Source organism: Sycon ciliatum, chromosome 13 (genome assembly GCF_964019385.1).
Source record: "Sycon ciliatum chromosome 13, ocSycCili1.1, whole genome shotgun sequence".
NCBI lineage: Eukaryota > Metazoa > Porifera > Calcarea > Leucosolenida > Sycettidae > Sycon > Sycon ciliatum.
In genome coordinates this window covers 6,716,889-6,742,410 of record NC_088655.1, presented here as the reverse complement: position 1 = coordinate 6,742,410, position 25,522 = coordinate 6,716,889, and the positions used below count along the sequence as shown (strand labels likewise).

General features: G+C 48.2%; 1 protein-coding gene across 1 annotated transcript in view; it reads right to left on the bottom strand.

Annotated features, from left to right (window-relative positions):
• LOC135829113 (serine/threonine-protein phosphatase 6 regulatory ankyrin repeat subunit A-like) overlaps window positions 1-25,522 on the bottom strand; it is a 209,565-nt gene that overhangs the window by 124,559 nt on the left and 59,484 nt on the right. Inside the window, exons 4-5 of the mRNA XM_065341520.1 lie at window positions 18,618-18,740; window positions 12,569-12,673 (exon numbers count right to left, since the gene is read on the bottom strand). Coding sequence (XP_065197592.1) covers window positions 12,569-12,673; window positions 18,618-18,740 — 228 coding nt within the window. The remainder of the gene's footprint in view (window positions 1-12,568; window positions 12,674-18,617; window positions 18,741-25,522) is intronic.

Sequence of the window (25,522 nt, the reverse complement as noted above, 5' to 3'; positions counted from 1 at the left end):
GTTTACGGGGCCTGGACGGGTCTACATACCTGCGGCATGGTGGTTTGCGGAGGGCAGACGTGCAAATCATAGAACTTAGACGGCGGTTCCTGTAAATCAGCTGGGCATTTATCTTGTACTTCCGGAGTAATTTATGAATTTTGTTGTGGATATACTCGGTGTGAAACGGTAGGTTGAGGGTGACACGGTATTCATTCTGCACTCTGACACGTCGGGGGCGCATAGCTCGTTCACGTGCCGAAACTATAAATGACTCTGGGAAGTTGTTGAATTTTAGGATGTTGGTTACTTTTTCTTCACTTCTTTTTAGGGTGTCGGCATCGGAGGATAGGCGGACGGCACGCAGGAACTCAGAGGAAGCAATTGCTTTCTTTTGCTGGTTGGGAACTGACGAGTTGTAGTCTGATACCAGTCCGCTGTGACATGGCTTGCGGTATAGTTCATAGGATATAGATCCATCTGGTGAGACATGGACGGTCGTGTCCATGAAATTGATTGAGCCAGTCAACTCCGTGGATTGGTGAGTGAATTTAATATTAGGATCGGCATTATTGAAGTGATCTAGGAAACTCTGCAGAAGTTCCGGACCGAGGCTCCACACAATGAAAACATCATCGATGTAGCGCTTGTACAGAACTGGGCTGGCAGGTGCACTACGCAAGAGCGAACTCTCTAGGTCATGCATGTACAGGATGGCAAAGGGGGGCGCTAGGTTATTGCCCATAGCCACACCATCCTTCTGGTGGTACACCTACGCTCCAAACCGGAAGTAGTTGGAGCTCAGCACATGTGCGAGGAGCTCCTTGACCTGCCCAATTCGGAAACCGAACAGATCGATGCTGCCCTTGTGTTGTCGGAGGACTCTCATGACTGCTGCAATGCCATCGTTAATCGGGATGCTAGGGTAAAGGGCCACCACATCTATAGTCACAATGATGGTGCCAGGCGGGGCCTTGAGGTTGGGAAACGCGCTCCTCATACACTGGAGTGCTTCAACAGTGTTCTCCAGGTGTGCTGGCACGAACTGGAGACATTGATTGAGGATGCGTTCGAGGACTATGGAGATGTTTGTAACTGGGCTGCCGCAGGCCGCAACGACTGGTCTGAGAGAATTATTGGACTTGTGGTCTTTTGGAAGACCGTACATTTCAGGGAAGCTGTTGTCACCCGGCATCACGGCTGTGTATAAATCCTTTTCCAAGGATCCCTCGCAAACTCGGCGGAGTATCTTTCGGGTCTCCTCCTCCCACTGGTCGATAGTAAGCTCAACTTTCTCAAACCGGGACTCGTCCGACAACAGGGATTCTGCCTTCTCCAGGTAAGTGGTCATTTTCATTGCTACAAATTTGTTGCTTTTATCAGATTTTTTTATGATGACCGACTCGTCCTTGCCGACCTTCATGAGCTGCTCACGATCAGAGTGAGACAGGTTCGGCTGCGGCACTCGCGAGTTTTTGTACAGGGCCATTGCTTCGCGCTTGAAGCTCGCCAGGCTGTACTCTTCGTCCTTGGATAGTTTAGGGCCCTGCTGGAAACCATGTGCCTTCAGGTGCCAGATCTTGGGTTCAAATTTGGCGGGACCTCCGTCAGCCATAGATGGCTGCTGTTCCGAGGACTGCCTCCATCAGCGAAGAGAGTACGCCATTCTTTCGACGCCCACCTCGACGTCTTGCATAACTCTCTGGTTGGCTTTGCCAGCCGACGGAACAAAGCCCGGCCCGAGTCTAAGGAGGTCCAGCGCCTCACTCGACACACAGTTGTCTACTTCAAGAGCACATCCAGAGCGGTCTTGCGTCGTGACATTGTTGCGGTGACCACCTGCAGGCAGCTGGCAATGGGGGAAGCCCACGAACGACTGCTGCTGGCATAGACGCTCTAGCTTAAGGGTGAGCCGTCGTCGGGAGGCAAGTCGTTCCGCATGACACACAGCATTGCCCAAGGCACGTAGCCAAATATAGTCTTGCTTGGAGTACGAGCGCAGGTCGGCCCTCCGCGCCGTGAATAGTCCATAGCAGTGGGACTTCCACCGAAATTTGTCCTCGATGGCATCCCTCAGAAGGTTGCGAACATAGGCATCGCGACGGGTAGCTCTGGAAGGACGGGAACCTATCGGCTGGGGCACGCTGCGCTGAATAAAATATGGGACTAAATGTTTCTGCCGACATTGAAGCAGAAAATGCACCTGACAAAGACTCCGCTCTAGTTTCCATACCCACTTCAAGAACAACCAGGGCGTCTGAGACCTTGAGGGGGAGAACCGTTTCAAAATTTTGAAGGACGCTTCACGCAGCTTCATTATACTTGAATTGTTTGCAGGCAACCTGCCTACACTCAAGAGAGCACTGCATTTCACACAAATCCATTGGTATCGTTACAACGTTTCGGTCTTTATGACCATCATCAGGAATGAAGTGGACATGGAAAGAACAGCAGTATAAAGAAGGAGGCAAGCAAGCAAAGCGCGGTACATAGTGACAGCGCGCGTAGAGAAGTGCAAAGCACGTCATGGCGGGTGTGCATTACTACATATACATGACAACACAAGCACAAACGGCGAGGAAAGTAGATACTGCGCTACAGCAGTGATAACAGCCCAGTTCCAGTCTCACACCACCAGTGAGGTGTCTAGAGCCCCGCGCCACTCGCAGTAAGGTGGTGTTATAGCAGATCCCAGCCACTGTTGTTGTTAATTTCCGGGGATCGCTCCCTGATATTGATGGCCTCCCGGATCCTCCTCCTGGGGCGGTCACGCTCAGAACCGAGAACCCGGATACCTGAGAAAGCAGTTGCTCCCAATGGCAATGGGTAAGATGCATGCTTGGCTGCGAAATGCTCACCCAGCGCGGTGCCGCTCACTGTGTTGCGTGCGTCGTCGTTGTGTTCTTTTGTCCTGGTAGCGAGGCTGCGGTACGTCTCTCCGACATATTTATCACCACATTTGCACTCGAGGTGGTATACAACATTTCGCTCCGTGCATGCCCCTGAACCGGACATGCAGGCGACACAAGCAGCTTTGGGCCGCCCCCGTTTGCAGGGCCTGGACGGGTCTACATACCTGCGGCATGGTGGTTTGCGGAGGGCAGACGTGCAAATCATAGAACTTTGACGGCGGTTCCTGTAAATCAGCTGGGCATTTATCTTGTACTTCCGGAGTAATTTATGAATTTTGTTGTGGATATACTCGGTGTGAAACGGTAGGTTGAGGGTGACACGGTATTCATTCTGCACTCTGACACGTCGGGGGCGCATAGCTCGTTCACGTGCCGAAACTATAAATGACTCTGGGAAGTTGTTGAATTTTAGGATGTTGGTTACTTTTTCTTCACTTCTTTTTAGGGTGTCGGCATCGGAGGATAGGCGGACGGCACGCAGGAACTCAGAGGAAGCAATTGCTCCATGCCGCAGGTATGTAGACCCGTCCAGGCCCCGTAAACGGGGGCGGCCCAAAGCTGCTTGTGTCGCCTGCATGTCCGTTTCAGGGGCATGCACGGAGCGAAATGTTGTATACCACCTCGAGTGCAAATGTGGTGATAAATATGTCGGAGAGACGTACCGCAGCCTCGCTACCAGGACAAAAGAACACAACGACGACGCACGCAACACAGTGAGCGGCACCGCGCTGGGTGAGCATTTCGCGGCCAAGCATGCATCTGACCCATTGCCATTGGGAGCAACGGCTTTCTCAGGTATCCGGGTTCTCGGTTCTGAGCGTGACCGCCCCAGGAGGAGGATCCGGGAGGCCATCAATATCAGGGAGCGATCCCCGGAAATTAACAACAACAGTGGCTGGGATCTGCTATAACACCACCTTACTGCGAGTGGCGCGGGGCTCTAGACACCTCACTGGTGGTGTGAGACTGGAACTGGGCTGTTATCACTGCTGTAGCGCAGTATCTACTTTCCTCGCCGTTTGTGCTTGTGTTGTCATGTATATGTAGTAATGCACACCCGCCATGACGTGCTTTGCACTTCTCTACGCGCGCTGTCACTATGTACTGCGCTTTGCTTGCTTGCCTCCTTCTTTATACTGCTGTTCTTTCCATGTCCACTTCATTCCTGATGATGGTCATAAAGACCGAAACGTTGTAACGATACCAATGGATTTGTGTGAAATGCAGTGCTCTCTTGAATGTAGGCAGGTTGCCTGCAAACAATTCAAAAAAAAGAAACATGTTTCCATTATTCCTTGTACTTAGCCATAATGAGAAGGGAACGAAAACGTTAGGTTGCTAAATTGACTTTACTGAACTGTGTGGATTGCTCCCGTGCTGACACCATTTCTTTCGAAATTGGATACACCTTCAATTATTTCCTTATGTTATAGGAATTCAGAAAGTGGTGGACATCACGCAACTGCATTGTCAGTAAAAGGGGGTTAGTCAACTGACTACCGCTCTATTCAGTTGCTATTCCCTCGGCGTATGCGCTGGATGAAAATTATTATAATTATACATGATGTTGAAAAACGTATTGACGTTTCGGGCCCGTCACCCATCATCAGAACCATTTTCTGACGATGAGTGACTGGCCAGAAACGTCAATAATTTGTTCGGCATCACTAATGAATGAAGTTGAAGAAACCACTGAAGCTGTACTTATGGTTGATAGATATGGTGGTAAAGCCATAAGTACAGCTGCAGTGGTGTCTTCAACTTTATTCTCCCTATTCAAGCCCAATATGAAGACATCCAAGAAGAAGATTGCCTGATGAGTCCAGCGGGGACGAAAAGTACGTCGCAATCGAGCTATGCTGTTGCTGTGTCATCTTCTATGTGCCATGCGCTACTTGATGTACCAGCTTTCTATGTCGGATACCGCAAACCATGTATCGACTAGGCGCCAGGCGCGAACTGATGGTGGTGGTGGTGAGAAGGAGAGCTCTGTGCCAGAACTTTGCATCCTAGAGAGCGTGTGTGGGCAGGCGTGTGTTTACCGCCATATTGCCAGGTGTGTCTTTACCACCATATTTATCAATCACTAATAGAATAATTTCATACAGCTCATGCGCTGAGTGAATAGCAAATGGATATAGCGGTTGTCAGTTGACAAACCCCCATTTTACACATGATAGAAAACTAACGTAAAACAACACCAATACCAACAGGAGTGATCAACACAAGTGTGAATTTTAAAAACGAAAGCAAGAGAAATCACGAATGCATGTGCTAATGAAGAAAGAAGAGAGAGAAAAAGATTGACAAAGTAATAAACATAAACAGCGGTGCATTTCACCTAGAACTCCAGCTCCCTTCTACCCCTGTCTGATCCCCTTTGCTCAGCCTTAAATCTAGCTTGTATCTCCCAGTCATCATACCTTATACGACTATCAGTTCTCTCCATCTTCCTAACCCACGGTGCACTGCTTTTTACTATTGTGTTATGTCAAAATTATCTCAATCTCAAATTCTCCCCATTATCGTTTGCAAATGTGCTTCACTCTTGGATGCACATGTTCTTTTCTCCTACGTATCGGCACACATGAGTAACGATGAATCCGAGACCTTTGGTCGCAGGAGTTACTTTTGCCCCGCCCCGACTTCCATCCAACATGCCACCACCCCGCTTTTCAGCATCTGATGGTTATGTGGTATTCAGTGAAAAATAAATATATAAATAAATAAAATAAAAACACTACCGGCCAAGCTTGGCCACATCAAACATTACACGTTACTTGAATCATTTCTACCTAATAGACCAATCCCGAAAAGATTGTCTGGGTTCTTTAAAGGGAGCACGTGTGCAAGCCAGCTCGTGGGAAGTGCATTGTTTTGTATTCAGTTTGTGTGTGTCAGGTCATGGCGGAGGAGAGAGAGGCTTTTGCTCGCCGAGCTGAAGCTAAAGGATTTGATGGAGTCCTGCCAGCAGCTAGTCAAGGAACTCTCGGTACCTTAGGCGATATTGTCGCCTATCTTTCGACAATTTGAACTTAGACTTTGGACAAACAACGAGTGCACTTGAGACGATAAAATTTGGTATGAAGGAAGGTAAGGTACAGAATGACAACTGGCCATGAGGAATTTATTGTCCAAGGAAGGGTTCATACTTTTTTTTGGTCCTCCTCGTCGCTGCTCTCGGCGCTGGTGACCAAATAAATAATTTTTGTTCAGGATCGATACTCTCGCTTTCGCAAGCTCATCTCTCTTCCTCTCCGCTGCCTGGCTAGTTTCTAAAGGGAAGTCGACCGTGACGATCGCCTTCTCTATAGGACTTCGCGTGGACTGCCTGCGTGGTTTAAATCAGTCGCCGTTCTTTGCAAGATTTATTTTGAACGACGATGACTCATACAGTACTTGCAAATCTCCACGATTCGCTGGATACTCCGAGAGTTGAGCTGGAGGTGAGGGAACTGCGATCTCAGCTTGGCGAGTGATCCCTGATGTGAGTGATCTCGGCCGTTTTGTAAAATCCCGGGAACTGATTCCGAGTAGCCGATTATTTTCTGGTACGTCGCGCTGCTGTTGCCTGCGCAGTGTGACAAGATAATCTATTTTGATGCGGTGCAGTATCAATCAGAATCACCAACCTGTCGCTCTCGAAATCTAGCTAGACCTTTCAGGTACTCTTAAACCAACCAACTAACCAAAATTGGGATAAAATGGGCTGCCAAGTGAGCATTGGCGACATAATAACAAAGCTAAAAGATAAGCGACAATATTGCTGATGCGGATCAAGTACAAGCTACATAGCGCCGACATACTGCAACAGGTACGATTTCAACTAACTTCTCGATCGCTGCTTCACAAAGTTCAACTACCGGTATTTACTAAACCTGACTGTTGTAGTCTGAAGCTGGAGTCTCATCGCCCACCTACAGGTAGCTTTTGGAGCTGACGGATTTCCCGACTAGGACTCCTTCAGCAAACTCTCGCAACATTACTACAGTGTATGCTGTGTTTCCACACGCTCGTGTCGGCATGTCCCCTATACTGTACATGTACCGGAGGAGGAGCTTGACGACCTCCGCTGATTCCCGGTTTCCGAAATACTGCCGTCGTCTTCGTTGATGTCGCTGGTGACATTCTTCCTTTGCAGGGCATGCGCATAGTTGTCGTCCCTGTGGTAAAGATTATGTTGTCTTTCGAAATAGTTCTTCATCACGCTCGAGCGAATGATGTTTCTCATCATGAACTCATTCTGACGGTGTGACACGGTGATGGTCTTTGGCGGGGCACTGGCTTGGTGAAAACGAAATCTTCTTGTGCAATATAACATTGATCGGCTGCAGATGAGTACCGTCACTTCGTTGTTGGTCCTATAGGAGGACACCTGCCAGGAAAGAGGCAGGACTCATCGAAGACGAAGCGCTCGCAACAAATAATAGCACTCGAAATATCTCGGGAGATTTAGGGCCTATCGCTTTGAGCCACAGCGCTCACAGCCTTGCCTACTGCATCAAAGTGAGCTCTACATGTTCGTTGACCTCTTCACACTACACAGAAGAGCGAAACAAGGATTATGTCTTAGCATTTCAACTCCAACAGCAGACCACTACCAGTGCGAGAGAGAAAACTACAAAGGGCTTTGCTTTCTGTCGCATCGTCTCTCTTGCATGCAACTAATGAGAAAGAAGCCTAGTTAGCCCATGTACGCGCATGCTGGTGGTGGAGTGCTGCGAGTGAGTGTCACGTGACCACCTCGTGATTAAGCCGCGTGTGCAGCGTGTGGCATGGCAAAATTTTATGGACAGTTGAGGCGGCGTCTAATAATTTGGAGACGTGTTTTGCTGAGCTGTCTTTGTGCGAAGGAGATTTCTTTGCGTTTGCAGTCAAAGTTTTTTCTTCCTTCCGAGGTTTTCTCTTTTCTCCGTTAGTTGCTGAGATGAGTACCCGACGTGTCGCGCCCCGCAGCGAGCTCCTCCTGCTGCTGCAGCACCCCCTGCTCCCCGGCAATGCTGGCTCCGGCGCCCGGGTTTTTTCCTTGCCAAATTGCAACCCTCCAGGCCTTGATCGCCACATCGGTCCAGGCGGCTGTTGGAGCCGTCACCCTTGCAGCCTCAGGTCAGGCGGGGTCGACACGCCGTCCGTCCCACCTGGTTACCCCTGCCAACACTGCCGATCCTCGGGTGCAGGTGGAGGAGTCGCTTCCCACAGGTACGGGTGTGTGTAGTAGTAGTTCCACACGTGTGCCTACTAGTGCTAGGCCCCCTACCCCTGTGGCTGCGTCGACTGTTGTAGACGGGCTGTCTCCCCCTAGTGGTGTGACTATCCATAGCTCTCGTGTGCCTACTCCTAGTGTGAATATCTCCAGCAGTCTCGCATACAATGATTATGTGTGTAACCCTAGTGCTGTCAATGTCGGGTCCTGTAAGCCCTCGGTCACACTACAGCAAGTTTGAAGCTGGACGCAGCGTCAAGCCGCAGCACTTGACGCAGTCGCGGGGTCACACAGTGTTTTGTTTTTGCAGCTCGTGACTGCCGCGGCCTGACGCATTTGTCAACGTGACAAAATCACCAGGGAAAGTCAATGACGACATGGATTCCCACGGAAACCGTCCTTTTGTTTATTATACAAAATAATTATAAGACAAAATGTTCAACATTTTCATTGATTTTTCATTATTACAAGAAGACGAAAGGTCCACATGTGCACAATTGTTGTTGTTTCCTTCCGAATTATTTGAAGCCCTTTTCAGCTGTAGTGTCATGGATAAGCCAAGAAAAGTCCGCATCTCAGCTGTTTTTCTCCTGACTTCGTCATAGTGGTTCACCTTTTTTGGGGCTCTTGACGACAACACAACACTCACAAGTCAGCAGGCTCCAGTTGAGCGATGACCCACTCATACTACTGTCCTTTTTCAACATCATTTTCTTCTCAGAAAACGCCTCGATGAGAGAGAGAGGGAACAAAACAAACCTTGAAGAGACGAATGTCGAAAGACTGCTCAACTCAAGCAACTGCCTTAAAAGACACTGTTTTTTCGCCAAGCGTCACTCCTATCAGCGGCAACACGGCCGATTTCCCCACGTCAGATGCAGCAGCGTCTGATGCTCAAATTGCCCGCGTCTGCGGCAGTTGCCATGGAAAGGCTCATGATTCTGACGCTGACGCAGCACTTTTGCCGTAGTGTGACCGAGGCCTAATGGGCGACTGACCACGTGTCCCGCAGTACGTACAGCGAGGTGCTGCGCGGGAAATATGTGGAGCTTGCGTTGTTCCTCACTCCCCTTGCGGACGAGCCAGCCACGAAGCGAGTCCAGGTGTCAGAGGACAGTGGCCAGCTAGGGCTCTCCCCGTCCCTGTTATCCCGCCACAAGTAAAGCCGGCGGCCGCTGGAGAAGCTCTGCATGCGAATGTTACGTGCGGCAGCCAGCCGGGATGCCTATCTTGTAAGTTAGTGAGCGGCTCTCGTAATTCAAACTAGTGTGTGTATGCCTGCACGGGCATGGTATTACTGTGAGTAATTCGCTGCAATTGCAGCCGTGGTCACATAGCTAGCTCGTTGTGGAATGCGGGGAACAGGATGCCATGGTTTCTAGGACTACTATCTTTTTTGGGGCGAACGGGCCTCCTATTGTGTCTGTATGTTGTGACGCCTGATGCCAGGCAGTCATGTGAGCCCTCGGTGGGTGATTTGCTGGCCTCGGTAGCCGTTTGTGTTTGCCCTCGGCGGGCAAGATGATACTGGCCCTCAACGGGCGGTTTGCTGGCCGCGGCGGCCATTTGAGCGCCCTCTGTGGGCAGTATGCTAGTTTAGCCCTCGGTGGGCGGTTTGCTGCCCTCGGCGGCCATTTGCGCGGCCTCGGTGGGCAGTAGGCTAGTTTAGCCCTCGGTGGGCGGTTTGCTGCCCTCGGCGGCCATTTGCGTTGCCTCGGTGGGCAGTAGGCTAGTTTAGCTCTTCGGGCGACCTCGGTGGGCAGTATGCTAGTTTAGCCCCCGACGATGCTAGTTTCCTCCATGAATCTTTACTCAATCAATTATTATCAAAGAGCATATTCTTGAATACTTGAATTGTCCAAAAGAAATCCTGGCAACCCCCAACCCAATGTGTCTATTGTATGTTTGTGCACGCCATAGTGAGCGGTACGTTGTGCGGGTGTCTGCGTGTCAGAGCATTGGTACGCCAGTGGCGTGTGCGTGCATGTGTTCGCTTGTGTTTGACTGCGTGGGTTCACGAGTGCCCAAGCTGGGCGTGCGGGTTCACTTGGAGGTGCTTGCATATTTACGGGTGCAGGGGCTAACCGTGTACTTACCCTCGCATTCACACGCGAACTATCAAACACGTCCTGTGCCGCATGCTGATCAATTAGTGCCATATTTGTATTGTACAGTGCACTCTCAGTTGACATGCCCCCTTTTCGAACCCAGACAATCTTTTCGGGATTGGTCTATTATACCATTTTCTGTCTTCAGGATGCTGAGTCGAATGATTTTGGTCCGAGGAATTTGAGACACTCCCTTCCTCCTTTATCCCCAATCGAACTCATGCTCTTCCACCGAAACTGGGTGACCCTGTCAGAGGGGGATTTAGGAAAGGGTTTGCTCCCACACTGGAGCTCGCACTATTCCGACGACTTGACTTGACACTTGACTCCGGTGTGGGAGCAAACCCTTTCACCAAAAAATCATCCCCGAAGTTGCAACCACTATTTCATAAAGGGGGATTTCTATGCAAAATGTCACTAAAAGCGCCATTTCGTTGTTATGAGCACGGATGAACACGATTGGCCCATATGTTGTAGTCTTTTGGTTGCTGAGTCGACTGGTATTGTTCCAAGAAGGCTGCGATGCAGCGTTTGGCCCTTATTCCAAAATAAAACAGGTGAGTAAGCGATCACGTGCTGGTCCGTACACCAGTCACTTGGTCATCGTGCCTGCAGGCTACAACTTTTCTTTACACCAAGGTTCAACTCAAAGGTTCAAAGGGGGTTCAACTCGAGTGACAGGAACGCGCCCAAACAGGCCGTAAGTTGTAAGGAGCTTAGCTGCCCACTTCACACCAGCTGTGTAAGTCATAGCCTGCCTGCTGGTTGTTTAACCACTGCTTATTCTTCCAACCACGAACGCCACATCGGAGAGGTCATTCAGTGCACTTCGCAGCCTGAAGACGTTTATTCAATCCACACAAGACCGTGTCAATCATCTTTCTCGAAGTTATGAGAATTTATATACATCTAGAGGTTATATCAATGATTACATAGAGATTTTGAATGGACCCACTAGTATACGAGGGTGAGTCTGCAGATTTTCGAATGTGTTCAATATGCGGCACTGTGCCATGATCACTCACAAATCTGTGACTTCGCCAAAACATTTCAACTGACGATGCACGCTGCAAAGAGCGCAGCTAGCCTTGCCCTCTCTCCTCTTTGGAGGCAACCCTGTGCCAGAGTTATCCACAATAAAGCTCTTGGGGGTGAATTTTGATCCGAAGCTGTCCTTCGCGGAGCACATCCGCGCAGTGTCTATACGTGGCAAACAGCATCTGGGCCTCCTGCGGCGAGCTGCGCCCTATCTCTCCCGAGAAGGCCACCTCACAATGTACAAGGGGTTTGTACGGCCCGTTTGGGAGTATGCCCCGCTCGTCTGGATGGGAGCTGCTCCATCCCACATTGCACGCCTAGATAGCATCCAACGCCGTGCATTGCACATCAATGGTCCCGGGACGGAGCTCCAGAGCCTCAGCCTACGGCGATACGTTGATGCATTAACATACACGTACAAACTGCATTTCATCACCGGTTCGACTCAATTGCTAGCAGTCCTCCCACCAAGGCTTGAGCCCCGTGACGCCACTCGCACTCGAAACGATCTTCGTATGGCCGCCGGGCACAGTTTCCAGCTACGAAATCCCCTACCGCGTCAAGCACCAGACACCATTCTCCCCAGCTTCCCACATTGTGCAATCCAGCTGTGGAATTCCCTGCCGCCAGCTTTTCAAGACTCCGCCCAATTAGCAAAAATCTTCAAAAGTTTAAGTGCAACGTAAACGAATACCTCCGCCGACAGGATTGGCGATGGACCACGGACATTCTGCCTGTTAACCCACCTACATTCAAGTGCCCCGTCAATGACTCCCATTGCTACGAATGCGCTGCACACTAGTACTAGCTGTTGTTTGCCCTTGCTTTATTTTTATTTTTGCTGACCCTTACAGCTCTATCTTTTGTTTTTGGTTTGTGTTTCTGGCCGTGATGCCGAGACCTAAGGTCGGCAGAGCCATCAATGCCCCACCATCACTGCTGCATCTCGGTGCAGCCCCTTCTCAGTAGTTGTCACGTTTGTCCTTGTCTCAGTACCATTGTCTTTCTGTATTATTTATGAGTTGGGTATGTGAACATAGTAAAAATAAAAAATAAAATAAAAACCTGTATAGGTGCACTAAATGTACTGGTACATTGTAGTAACTTGATTCGGTCATATCATTTTAAGGTAAAAATGTCCCTCCGGACCAGTCAAATATGTGGCAGCTACGGCCCTGGCATACATGATGCCGTGCACTATGTCCACATGCGCACATTAATATTCAGCGCATGAGGACAAATGGTTTGGTGTCCTTGAAAAATACTTGATGTCACAAGAGTTTGTTGCAAAGCGCATTTGATTGGTGCATTCCACCTACAAAGCTCACCTTATCTTGGACATTAACATCGACACCATTTTTTATCAGCAGCTCACACAGTGCTTTATGTCCACGGAGCGCGCAGACATGTAGAAGTGATACTGGTTTGCAGTCCTATTAGGTCACCATAGCAACAAACACACACATACACACATACACATTCTTACAATCACTTGCAAAGCATACAAGTTCCAGATTTTTCCTTTCTATTGCAGCATAGTACCATACACATGTACTCGAAGTACAATTGACTTCTCCAAGAACACAGCATATATCATCTTAGTGTGTGTGTCGTAGAGGACGGGGACATAGTAAATGCTGGGTGGAACTTGACACAAAATTCACAATAATACTTGCATCAGTGGTGCCTATGAACTAAACTCATAACCTCAGATTAGTGATACAATGAGCACATCACCCCAAGAGTGTGCAACTGACCACACAGCCTTTATCCAGTGCTGCTACGCCAGAACTTCACATCACACGTGGTTCAAAGGTTACGCTGGCAAGCAGTGCAAAGTGACCCGAGGAGAGTTGAACCCAAAACAGGGTTGGGTTCAACCCTCTATCTATCATGCACGGTGTGAACATACTGTGTGCAAGCTCGTCAAGTGATGTGAAGTCCTGCCATCTCATAACGTGTTACAACAAATGCACAGTAGCACACTCTTGGGGGTTGTATACCCTTGGGGGAACTAGAGTACCTTTTCCCTTATCGTTCACCTTCACTAAAGTATACCCACTGGCCAGTGGTTATGTCGTACCTCTACTAAAGTATACCCACTGGCCAGTGGTTATGTTGTAGCTCTACTAAAGTATACCCACTGGCCAATGGTTATGTTGTAGCTCTACTAAAGTAAAAACACTGGCCAGTGGTTATGTTGTAGCTCTACTAAAGTATACTCACTGGCCAGTGGTTATGTTGTACCTCTACTAAAGTATACCCACTGGCCAGTTGTTATGTTGTAGCTCTACTAAAGTATACCCACTGGCCAGTGGTTATGTTGTAGCTCTACTAAAGTATACCCACTGGCCAGTTGTTATGTTGTAGCTCTACTAAAGTATACCCACTGGCCAGTGGTTATGTTATAGCTCTACTAAAGTATACCCACTGGCCAGTGGTTATGTTGTAGCTCTACTAAAGTATACCCACTGGCCAGTGGTTATGTTGTAGCTCTACTAAAGTATACCCACTGGTCAGTGGTTATGTTGTAGCTCTACTAAAGTATACCCACTGGCCAGTGGTTATGTTGTAGCTCTACTAAAGTATACCCACTGGCCAGTGGTTCTGTTGTACCTCTACTAAAGTATACCCACTGGCCAGTGGTTATGTTGTAGCTCGACTAAAGTATACCCACTGGCCAGTGGTTATGTTGTACCTCTACTAAAGTATACCCACTGGCCAGTGGTTATGTTATAGCTCTACTAAAGTATACCCACTGGCCAGTGGTTATGTTGTAGCTCTACTAAAGTATACCCACTGGTCAGTGGTTATGTTGTACCTCTACTAAAGTATACCCACTGGCCAGTGGTTATGTTATAGCTCTACTAAAGTATACCCACTGGCCAGTGGTTATGTTGTAGCTCTACTAAAGTATACCCACTGGCCAGTGGTTATGTTGTACCTCTACTAAAGTATACCCACTGGCCAGTGGTTATGTTGTACCTCTACTAAAGTATACCCACTGGCCAGTGGTTATGTTGTAGCTCTACTAAAGTATACCCACTGGCCAGTGGTTATGTTGTACCTCTACTAAAGTATACCCACTGGCCAGTGGTTATGTTGTAGCTCTACTAAAGTATACCCACTGGCCAGTGGTTATGTTGTAGCTCTACTAAAGTATACCCACTGGCCAGTGGTTATCTTGTAGCTCTACTAAAGTATACCCACTGGCCAGTGGTTATGTTGTAGCTCTACTAAAGTATACCCACTGGCCAGTGGTTATGTTGTAGCTCTACTAAAGTATACCCACTGGCCAGTGGTTATGTTGTAGCTCTACTAAAGTATACCCACTGGCCAGTGGTTATGTTGTAGCTCTACTAAAGTATACCCACTGGCCAGTGGTTATGTTGTACCTCTACTAAAGTATACCCACTGGCCAGTGGTTATGTTGTACCTCTACTAAAGTATACCCACTGGCCAGTGGTTATGTTGTAGCTCTACTAAAGTATACCCACTGGCCAGTGGTTATGTTGTACCTCTACTAAAGTATACCCACTGGCCAGTGGTTATGTTATAGCTCTACTAAAGTATACCCACTGGCCAGTGGTTATGTTGTAGCTCTACTAAAGTATACCCACTGGCCAGTGGTTATGTTGTAGCTCTACTAAAGTATACCCACTGGCCAGTGGTTATGTTGTAGCTCTACTAAAGTATACCCACTGGCCAGTGGTTATGTTGTACCTCTACTAAAGTATACCCACTGGCCAGTGGTTATGTTGTAGCTCTACTAAAGTATACCCACTGGCCAGTGGTTATGTTGTACCTCTACTAAAGTATACCCACTGGCCACTGGTTATGTTATAGCTCTACTAAAGTATACCCACTGGCCAGTGGTTATGTTGTAGCTCTACTAAAGTATACCCACTGGTCAGTGGTTATGTTGTACCTCTACTAAAGTATACCCACTGGCCAGTGGTTATGTTATAGCTCTACTAAAGTATACCCACTGGCCAGTGGTTATGTTGTAGCTCTACTAAAGTATACCCACTGGCCAGTGGTTATCTTGTAGCTCTACTAAAGTATACCCACTGGCCAGTGGTTATGTTGTAGCTCTACTAAAGTATACCCACTGGCCAGTGGTTATGTTGTAGCTCTACTAAAGTATACCCACTGGCCAGTGGTTATGTTGTACCTCTACTAAAGTATACCCACTGGCCAGTGGTTATGTTGTACCTCTACTAAAGTATACCCACTGGCCAGTGGTTATGTTGTAGCTCTACTAAAGTATACCCACTGGCCAGTGGTTATGTTGTAGCTCTACTAAAGTATACCCACTGGCCAGTGGTTATGTTGTAGCTCTACTAAAGTATACCCACTGGCCAGTGGTTATGTTGTAGCTCTACTAAAGTATACCCACTGGCCAGTGGTTATGTTGTAGCTCTACTAAAGTATACCCACTGGCCAGTGGTTATGTTGTAGCTCTACTAAAGTATACCCACTGGCCAGTGGTTATGTTGTAGCTCTACTAAAGTATACCCACTGGCCAGTGGTTATGTTGTAGCTCTACTAAAGTATACCCACTGGCCAGTGGTTATGTTGTAGCTCTACTAAAGTATACCCACTGGCCAGTGGTTATGTTGTAGCTCTACTAAAGTATACCCACTGGCCAGTGGTTATGTTGTAGCTCTACTAAAGTATACCCACTGGTCAGTGGTTATGTTGTAGCTCTACTAAAGTATACCCACTGGTCAGTGGTTATGTTGTAGCTCTACTAAAGTATACCCACTGGCCAGTGGTTATGTTGTAGCTCTACTAAAGTATACCCACTGGCCAGTGGTTATGTTGTAGCTCTACTAAAGTATACCCACTGGTCAGTGGTTATGTTGTACCTCTACTAAAGTATACCCACTGGTCAGTGGTTATGTTGTACCTCTACTAAAGTATACCCACTGGTCAGTGGTTATGTTGTAGCTCTACTAAAGTATACCCACTGGTCAGTGGTTATGTTGTAGCTCTACTAAAGTATACCCACTGGCCAGTGGTTATGTTGTAGCTCTACTAAAGTATACCCACTGGCCAGTGGTTATGTTGTACCTCTACTAAAGTATACCCACTGGCCAGTGGTTATGTTGTAGCTCTACTAAAGTATACCCACTGGCCAGTGGTTATGTTGTAGCTCTACTAAAGTATACCCACTGGCCAGTGGTTATGTTGTAGCTCTACTAAAGTATACCCACTGGCCAGTGGTTATGTTGTAGCTCTACTAAAGTATACCCACTGGCCAGTGGTTATGTTGTAGCTCTACTAAAGTATACCCACTGGCCAGTGGTTATGTTGTAGCTCTACTAAAGTATACCCACTGGCCAGTGGTTATGTTGTAGCTCTACTAAAGTATACCCACTGGCCAGTGGTTATGTTGTAGCTCTACTAAAGTATACCCACTGGCCAGTGGTTATGTTGTAGCTCTACTAAAGTATACCCACTGGCCAGTGGTTATGTTGTAGCTCTACTAAAGTATACCCACTGGCCAGTGGTTATGTTGTAGCTCTACTAAAGTATACCCACTGGCCAGTGGTTATGTTGTAGCTCTACTAAAGTATACCCACTGGCCAGTGGTTATGTTGTAGCTCTACTAAAGTATACCCACTGGCCAGTGGTTATGTTGTAGCTCTACTAAAGTATACCCACTGGCCAGTGGTTATGTTGTAGCTCTACTAAAGTATACCCACTGGCCAGTGGTTATGTTGTAGCTCTACTAAAGTATACCCACTGGCCAGTGGTTATGTTGTAGCTCTACTAAAGTATACCCACTGGTCAGTGGTTATGTTGTAGCTCTACTAAAGTATACCCACTGGCCAGTGGTTATGTTGTACCTCTACTAAAGTATACCCACTGGCCAGTGGTTATGTTGTAGCTCTACTAAAGTATACCCACTGGCCAGTGGTTATGTTGTACCTCTACTAAAGTATACCCACTGGCCAGTGGTTATGTTGTAGCTCTACTAAAGTATACCCACTGGCCAGTGGTTATGTTGTAGCTCTACTAAAGTATACCCACTGGCCAGTGGTTATGTTGTAGCTCTACTAAAGTATACCCACTGGCCAGTGGTTATGTTGTAGCTCTACTAAAGTATACCCACTGGCCAGTGGGTATGTTGTAGCTCTACTAAAGTATACCCACTGGCCAGTGGTTATGTTGTAGCTCTACTAAAGTATACCCACTGGCCAGTGGTTATGTTGTAGCTCTACTAAAGTATACCCACTGGCCAGTGGTTATGTTGTAGCTCTACTAAAGTATACCCACTGGCCAGTGGTTATGTTGTACCTCTACTAAAGTATACCCACTGGCCAGTGGTTATGTTGTAGCTCTACTAAAGTATACCCACTGGCCAGTGGTTATGTTGTAGCTCTACTAAAGTATACCCACTGGCCAGTGGTTATGTTGTAGCTCTACTAAAGTATACCCACTGGCCAGTGGTTATGTTGTAGCTGTACTAAAGTATACCCACTGGCCAGTGGTTATGTTGTAGCTCTACTAAAGTATACCCACTGGCCAGTGGTTATGTTGTAGCTCTACTAAAGTATACCGTGTATACAGTAAACCTGTAACTAACGACCACCCCTTGGGGCAAGAAGAAACGGTCTTTAGTGGCAGGTGGTCTTTAGTTAGAAGTTTGCATCGCGCAACCCTATATGGATCCCATCTCTGATATGTATGTCAAAATGTAGCTAATACAATATCCCACCACTTGTGCAATGCTTTCTCCTTTGAGAAGTAGCATCGATCATAGAGCAGGTTCGAGCAGGTGCTCTCCAAGACGTTTCGTTTCATGTTTGCTCATGAGAGCACTTGAAACTATGCCAGGTGCAGTTCAGCCCATTGTCAAAATGAGATTGCATTAATTCGTGCAGCTGTAGTATCGAAAGAGTCCATTCAGGACAGAAATAATCAAAATGTCGAAGAAGTAGCTTCGAACAACCTTTGATTTCCTGCACTGCTGTCGCTAGTTACATGTCAAAAATCGACTTTGGGACAAGAAAAGGCGGCCGCTGGATGCGTTCAGCAGGTAGTCGCTTGTCACAGTGCATTTTTGTATATGAGACCGTCCGTGCCTGGTGAAGTGGTGTGTAGTACCAGGCTGGTCGCTAGTCACGGTGGTCTTTAGTACCAGGCTGGTCGCTAGTTACGGTGCCGGTCTTTAGTTACAGTTGTTTTACTATATATGGCTTTGAGGCGCATTGTTCACCACATTTACAAAGAGAGGAACATGCAATTTTCTGGGAACATCTTTGACAGCAATGCGACGCTGGATGAACATGTGCTCAGTTTATCAGAATAAACAAACCAGTGATCAGAACAAACAGTTTCACGCCGAGCACTTCGGCCAGTACTCACCTGTCGTGGCTCATTATCGACACTGAACATAACTTTGCCGTGCAAGAGCGACGGATTACACCACAGTAAAAACTGGACACAATGAATGCTGCCATAGTAGCATGCTGCCAGTATCAGAAGAGCCTGAGTATGCAAGAGCAAATGTGCACACACGCACAAACAAGCACACAGATACGTACGTACATACATGCACATACGCACACGCTGACATGCTCACACACACACACACACACACACACACACACACACACACACACAAACACACACACACACACAAACACACACACACGCACACACGCCCACACACACACACACGCCCACACAGACACACCATTAAAACACATATTTTGCACGCACATATGCACATAAACACTCACACAGGCGCGTGCGCACACACCGCACACACACAAAAACACACATACAGATACATACACACATATACACACACATACACATACCAAACACACAAACAAACAAAACAAACAGATAAAGATACACACATGCTAGCATGTTCAAACACACGCACACACAAACACACAAAAAACACAGACAAACACAAACACACGGACATATGCATGCTCGCACATACACGCACGCACACACACACATACACACACACACACACACACACAGAACTCAGAACTCAGACATGCCGATCATCACGGAAGCGATGATAGCTAACAGCTATGTTAGACATAGCAAATTGAGCTAGGATTACACCATTCAACAGCTTGCAAGGATGATGATTTAACCGCAACTAATTTTAGCCTGGTGTCCACCACACAGCTGATTGAAGTGGCTTTTTCTGGCCAGTGAATCCCTATTTTTCATTTTCTTTCTCTACTTTTACACACACAGAGACACACACACACACACACACAAACACACACACACAAAGAAACACACAGGCTAGCACACTCAAATACGCACATACCCATCCAAGTATGTACGCACACTCCCGCATACACATGTGCACGCACACACACACACACACACACACACACACACACACACACACACACACACACACACACACACACACACACACACACATACACACACGCACACACACACACACACACTTGTACTTGCTCACTGCCAAAACTGGTCACGTGAGTCTCACCGGGGAGGGGAGAGAAACTCCAAAGGAATCTTGGAAAGATGACTCAATTAGCTATTGAACCGACCAACGGCCTACACCCCTGAAATCCGCAAACTAGCGTGGACTTGAAAGTATCCAACTTATGGGCTCACCACACCTCAGTAAGCGGGGGAGGACAAGGTGACGAAAAGGATTGATGGCATCAAGGTAACCGTCCCGGGATCCAACTGCAGTTACCTCTGCCTCCAGTGAAGGTAACACTTGGTACTAGTGCGGGTGGCTAAGTAATGTAGTTTGGTCTTACAGATGGATCGCGGCACGGTGATCACGGCACGGCGGCACGGTGCCAACGAGTGAGGAAATCATTTCGCGTGCTCGGCAAAGACATGTCGAAAGCGTTCAACACAATATCCAGGTACCGTTTGCTCACTATATTAGCTAGCTTCCATAGCCAGCAATTGCATGTCATCACGTACATTGCAAATCAACATAATTTTGCGAATCGATCCTTTTTTCAGGATCACTTTTCAACGAGGACGAAGCAAAGTCGGCCGAACGAAGCCTAGAGGAAGAAAATCACCCTCTCCACTTCACCATCACGATACTGACATAGATATGAGATGAAACAACTAAAAAATCCACAAGGAAACTGTACGGCCATCATCGCGCTGACTTTGATCTGACTTTGGTCTGAGAATTTCTATCATGATCAAAAATGTACGAGGAGCACTCAAAAATAAGCCACAGACGTACCTTTATCGCTCTCTACTCCTTTTTCAAGGCACAAAAGTCGACTCTCCACTTTCAAACCAGGAGCCAGACATACCAGTGGTCCTTTTCAGCTGCTCCACGAGCGCAGGAAATGTTCACCAAGGGGCGCAGAGCAGCATCCATTCCAGAAAAACAGCTAAAATACGAGTGAGACTGCATGCCTGAGTACATGAGTACATGAATGAGTACATGCAGAAAATAGTCAATTTCAGCGTTTCTGCTCCAAACAGCAACTAGCTTCGACTAGAAACAAAGATTACACCAAAGGATCAAACAACAACCATTTTCTGCAGTTTTTTTGCAGATAGCTTCCTTGTGCTTGGCCCAGCACGCCAAAAATCACACCTCGGAGGAGTACAAAAATTACAACTCTCAGATGTCCTCGATTGCTGGCCATGCTTGAGAATGATGAGGTCACCATTATGTCCTAGCTACTCAGGAACACGTCTCTAGAGGTCCAGTTACCTGGAGGGAAGAGCGAGCAGTTCCAGACCACCTGAGGTACACCACAGGGTGACTCCATATCACCTGTCCTATTCGTTATCTACCTGGAGGCAACGCTTTGGGAGGTGAGAAAGATTATCTGCGCAAGACCCGATCTAGATCGTCTGACTGCAAATGTATTCAAGAGCCCCTGCTCGACATTGCAAAGTGCCTCAAAGCCTGGGACCTCAACATCAATGAATCTAAAACAGAACTCACAAACATCATATGGCTCAACGACAGAATGTGCGAGGAATGGCGCCTCACCATTGGTGACCACGAGGATGCTGCGCGGAGAACGCAACTCGCCACGGCTGCCCTGCACCGACTCTGGGCATAATGGATATGTGGTTCCATTGTAAACGAATCGCTGAGAGTACGGCTATACAAAAACATTCATTTTACCAGTCCTGCGCTACAACAATGGGACTTGGGGCCTCACTGGCAGCGCTATGCATAGAGTTGATGCGTTCCATAGACAACAACTGCCGAAGGTTATTGGCATATGGTACCCAGCTAAAATCAAGAATAGCACCCTGTGCAAGAGGACAAACTCAACACCACTTGGTATCTCGGTCCTGAGAGCCCGCTGGCGTCTGTTTGGGCACGTGCTGCGGCTGGACCAGAGTGCACCGGCGAACCTGTCAATGTGCTCCTACTACAAGCCATCCACTGAGCCTACCTGGAGGGGGAAGCGGGGCACAACTCTGGCTGTCGTGCTCAGACACCATCTCGAGCTGGTTGGGAGGACCCTCAAGACCTCGGCGGATCTTGAGGAGCTGAGGAGCATCGCCCAGAACCGCGGGGCGTGGAGCTACCTTTGCGGCCGTATCCTAGAGAGATATGTTACTGCTCACGGAGGGTCCCTGGCAATGATCAGCAAATTTGAATTCAACTCGGTTGAGCTGCTTGTTTGCTTGTTTTATTTGTATTCTATTTTCGTCAGGCAAGCACCTAGAATTAATTTGTTGTTTCGGGTCACTTCACTCATCCGTACCAGGGTCGGACGGTCGGGTTTATTTTTTATTTTATTTTTTATTTTAGTTGCGGGCAGGGGTGTATGCATGTACAATTGTGCATATTGAATAGCTTTTTTCCATCAAGCCAGTCGATCAAATCTGACTGTAGTCGATCCAGCGTAGCCATTGTCCCATCAGATCAAGGTCCGGGGCCACGTCCCCTCCAGGACCAGATCTTGGCCTCGCTGGCAAACGAGTCTGACGAGCAGCTCTCACGGAAGTCCTTGAAAACTTCTGTCAATGAGCGACGCAGTGGCGGAGCTGATGCTGTTTCAGGACCGATTGCGAATCGGAGATACAATGTAGAAGACAACGTCGTCACCAAGTGCTGCAGGCTGCTTCTGACTCTGAGGTCGATGTCTGGACTGCTATACATATTTTGGGTCGTGTGTGTACATAGTCTACCTTGTAGTCATGCCCATTTGCATGCACTAAAAAAATTGCGGTCGGGTGAAAAAAGACGGTCGGTCGGGTGACCCGAAACAACGAATTAATTCTGGGTGGCCTCACGCGTTTTATATCGCATATGTTTTTATATCGCTATCAATATCCTGTTTGGCTGTTGTCGCTTCGGCTTATGCGAAAGCTGTACATGCTGTGTATATCTACATTGCATTTATGCCGACGCGGAGAACCTTCTAATAATAATACTTCAACATACCAATGTCCACTCGCAACCATGGAACCGCGGCTCATCTAGCTCCTCCTGAGCCTGCCTGGACTGATAAATCTGTAAAGGCAGAAACAACTCGAAATAGCCGTTTCCTTTGACTGGGAAACAGTGAGAGTCTACGAGGAGGGCAGCGTAGGTGACAGCCCTGCAGACGACGAAAGACTCGCCAATGCAGCCTCCACAGGTCATCGGCTCAGGCAATTACAACCCAGGGAGCGGTTCCTACCTGAGATGCGACACCCAGGTAGGAATGTTCGTGCATCCAACATTGGCAACAACGCCCAATTCCAGCGAAGACCACCAGGCCACGGACTGTTTGACAACGATAGCGGAACCCCTGGCAGCGGCCCGCATTGCAGGACCTGCCAGCAGGTTGGGTCACGTCAGTAGGCATTGCCCCAGTTCGGCCGAGGCAGTAGTCGCCAACCACACTGGACTCAGCAACCACAAACCACTGCTGGAGCTCGTCCACGAATGGACGGAGCATGAGTTCCCGGACTGGCTGGAGTCTGACGAGATAAGTGCTTGTGACAGTAACGTTCATGGGCGGTTGTTACACCCCATTGCATTTTGGGGAAATATTGGTGCCTCAGATTTTGTTTTATGTATTATTCGCTATGGCTATTTTTTGTGTGTTGTCTCCCCGCCCCGCGCCGCCCCAGTTCCGGGCGTGACCTAAATCTTCTAACAATCACTCCAGTGTTGAGTCTGACCTAATCCTTCTGTTGTTGCGTTCGGGGCCTGTGGGAGAAAATGCTATCCATGTAATTATCCCGCTGGGCGTGGTCCCTAAAAGCAATGGAAAATTGAGGTTGATTATAGACCTCCGCTTCCTCAATAAGCATTCGGCCGACTTTCATTTTAGAGTTGAGTTGAGTTGTTTTTTAACCCTTTGCATGCTGAGCCCCTTTTCTCCAATCCACTGGCCGTCCAGCGCACTGACTCTCTTGGTGGAGTATGCACTCACAGCTCCGAACGAAAATTTATTCTGATTTCACTCAACCTTGATGGATTTTCATCGTCCTGGGCTCGTTGGAAAGATCAGGACCAAGCGAATCCATCCTGGCAGCTCTCAGCTCCATAGACACATCAGGGCCACATCCAGGTCCTCTCCGAATTACTCCACCGTGCCTCGGAACGGCACAACAACTCATTCACATTCTTGTTCGGCTTCTTGCCCAAATTCAACAGATTTTCACAATTCAAACTGCGCTGCAAAGCTCAGATCCAAGCGCTTCATTTGATGCCCATCACGCATGCGCCGTGCCAAAAGGGAAATCCCCTGGCACGCTCTGCAACAAAAAGAAGTTATGAACAAAAAAATTCGCGTTCACTCTGGGCTGTGATTTCCGTGTTCATCTTGTCGCCGCTCAATGAATTCTTATCCTATCGCGAAGAACTTTATACCCCCGGAAAGATGAGGTGAAGATCTTTCCAACGGTGTATTGATTGTCGCGATGCGTTTATCAATATGTTTGACGAAGTTACGAAAGTTTGTACACTGATCTATGCACTGCGATACAGCGCGCGTTCACTCTGGGCCGTGATTTCCGTGTTCATCTTGTCGCCGCTCAATGAATTCTTATCCTATCGCGAAGAACTGTATACCCCCGGAAAGATGAGGTGAAGATCTTTCCAACGGTGTATTGATTGTCGCGATGCGTTTATGTTTGACGAAGTTACGACAGTTTGTACACTGGTCTATGCACTGCGATACAGCGCGCGAATTTTTTGCGAGTTAACTCGTACGTAGTGGATCAGGTCATGCATAAAGTGCGAGTTAACTCGTACTCAGCACGCAAAGGGTTAAATCACCTTGCCCCCCTCCCTCCCATGTGTAGTCCGCCCTCTGACAGGCTGCCTTTTGTTGTCTCTTGGTGTGTTTTTCTTGTGCTTGCTGCCTATGCTGTTCTGTTTCTGTCGTTTTTTAGTATAGAGTGTTTTTCCATGTGAATTGCCAATTCAATGAACTTACCCTTACCCATGTGAAGTGAGATGCCCGAGGAGCAGGGATGATGAGGGAGGGAGTAGCCCGATGGGCAGTGATGATGACGGAGGGAGAAGCCCAATGGGCAGTGATGATGAGGGAGGGAGAAGCCCGATAGGCAGTGATGATGAGGGTGGGAGAAGCCCGATAGGCAGTGATGATGAGGGAGGGAGACGCCCGATGAGCAGTGATGATGAGGGAGGGAGACGCCCGATAAGCAGTGATGATGAGGGAGGGAGAAGCCCGATAGGCAGTGATGATGAGGGAGGGAGACGCCCGATGAGCAGTGATGATGAGGGAGGGAGACGCCCGATAAGCAGTGATGATGAGGGAGGGAGAAGCCCGATAGGCAGTGATGATGAGGGAGGGAGAAGCCCGATAGGCAGTGATGATAATTGAGGAAGAAGCCCGATGGGCAGTGATGATGAGGGAGGGAGAAGCCCGATAGGCAGTGATGATGAGGGAGGGAGACGCCCGATGAGCAGTGATGATGAGGGAGGGAGAAGCTCGATGGGCAGTGATGATGAGGGAGGGAGTAGCCCGATGGGCAGTGATGATGAGGGAGGGAGAAGCCCGATAGGCAGTGATGATGAGGGAGGGAGACGCCCGATGAGCAGTGATGATGAGGGAGGGAGAAGCTCGATGGGCAGTGATGATGAGGGAGGGAGTAGCCCGATGGGCAGTGATGATGAGGGAGGGAGACGCCCGATGGGCAGTGATGATGAGGGAGGGAGAAGCCCGATGGGCAGTGATGATGAGGGAGGGAGAAGCCCGATAGGCCGTGATGATGAGGGAGGGAGAAGCCCGATAGGCAGTGATGATGAGGGAGAAGCCCAAAGTACAGTGATGTTGACAATGGTTGTCTCAGCT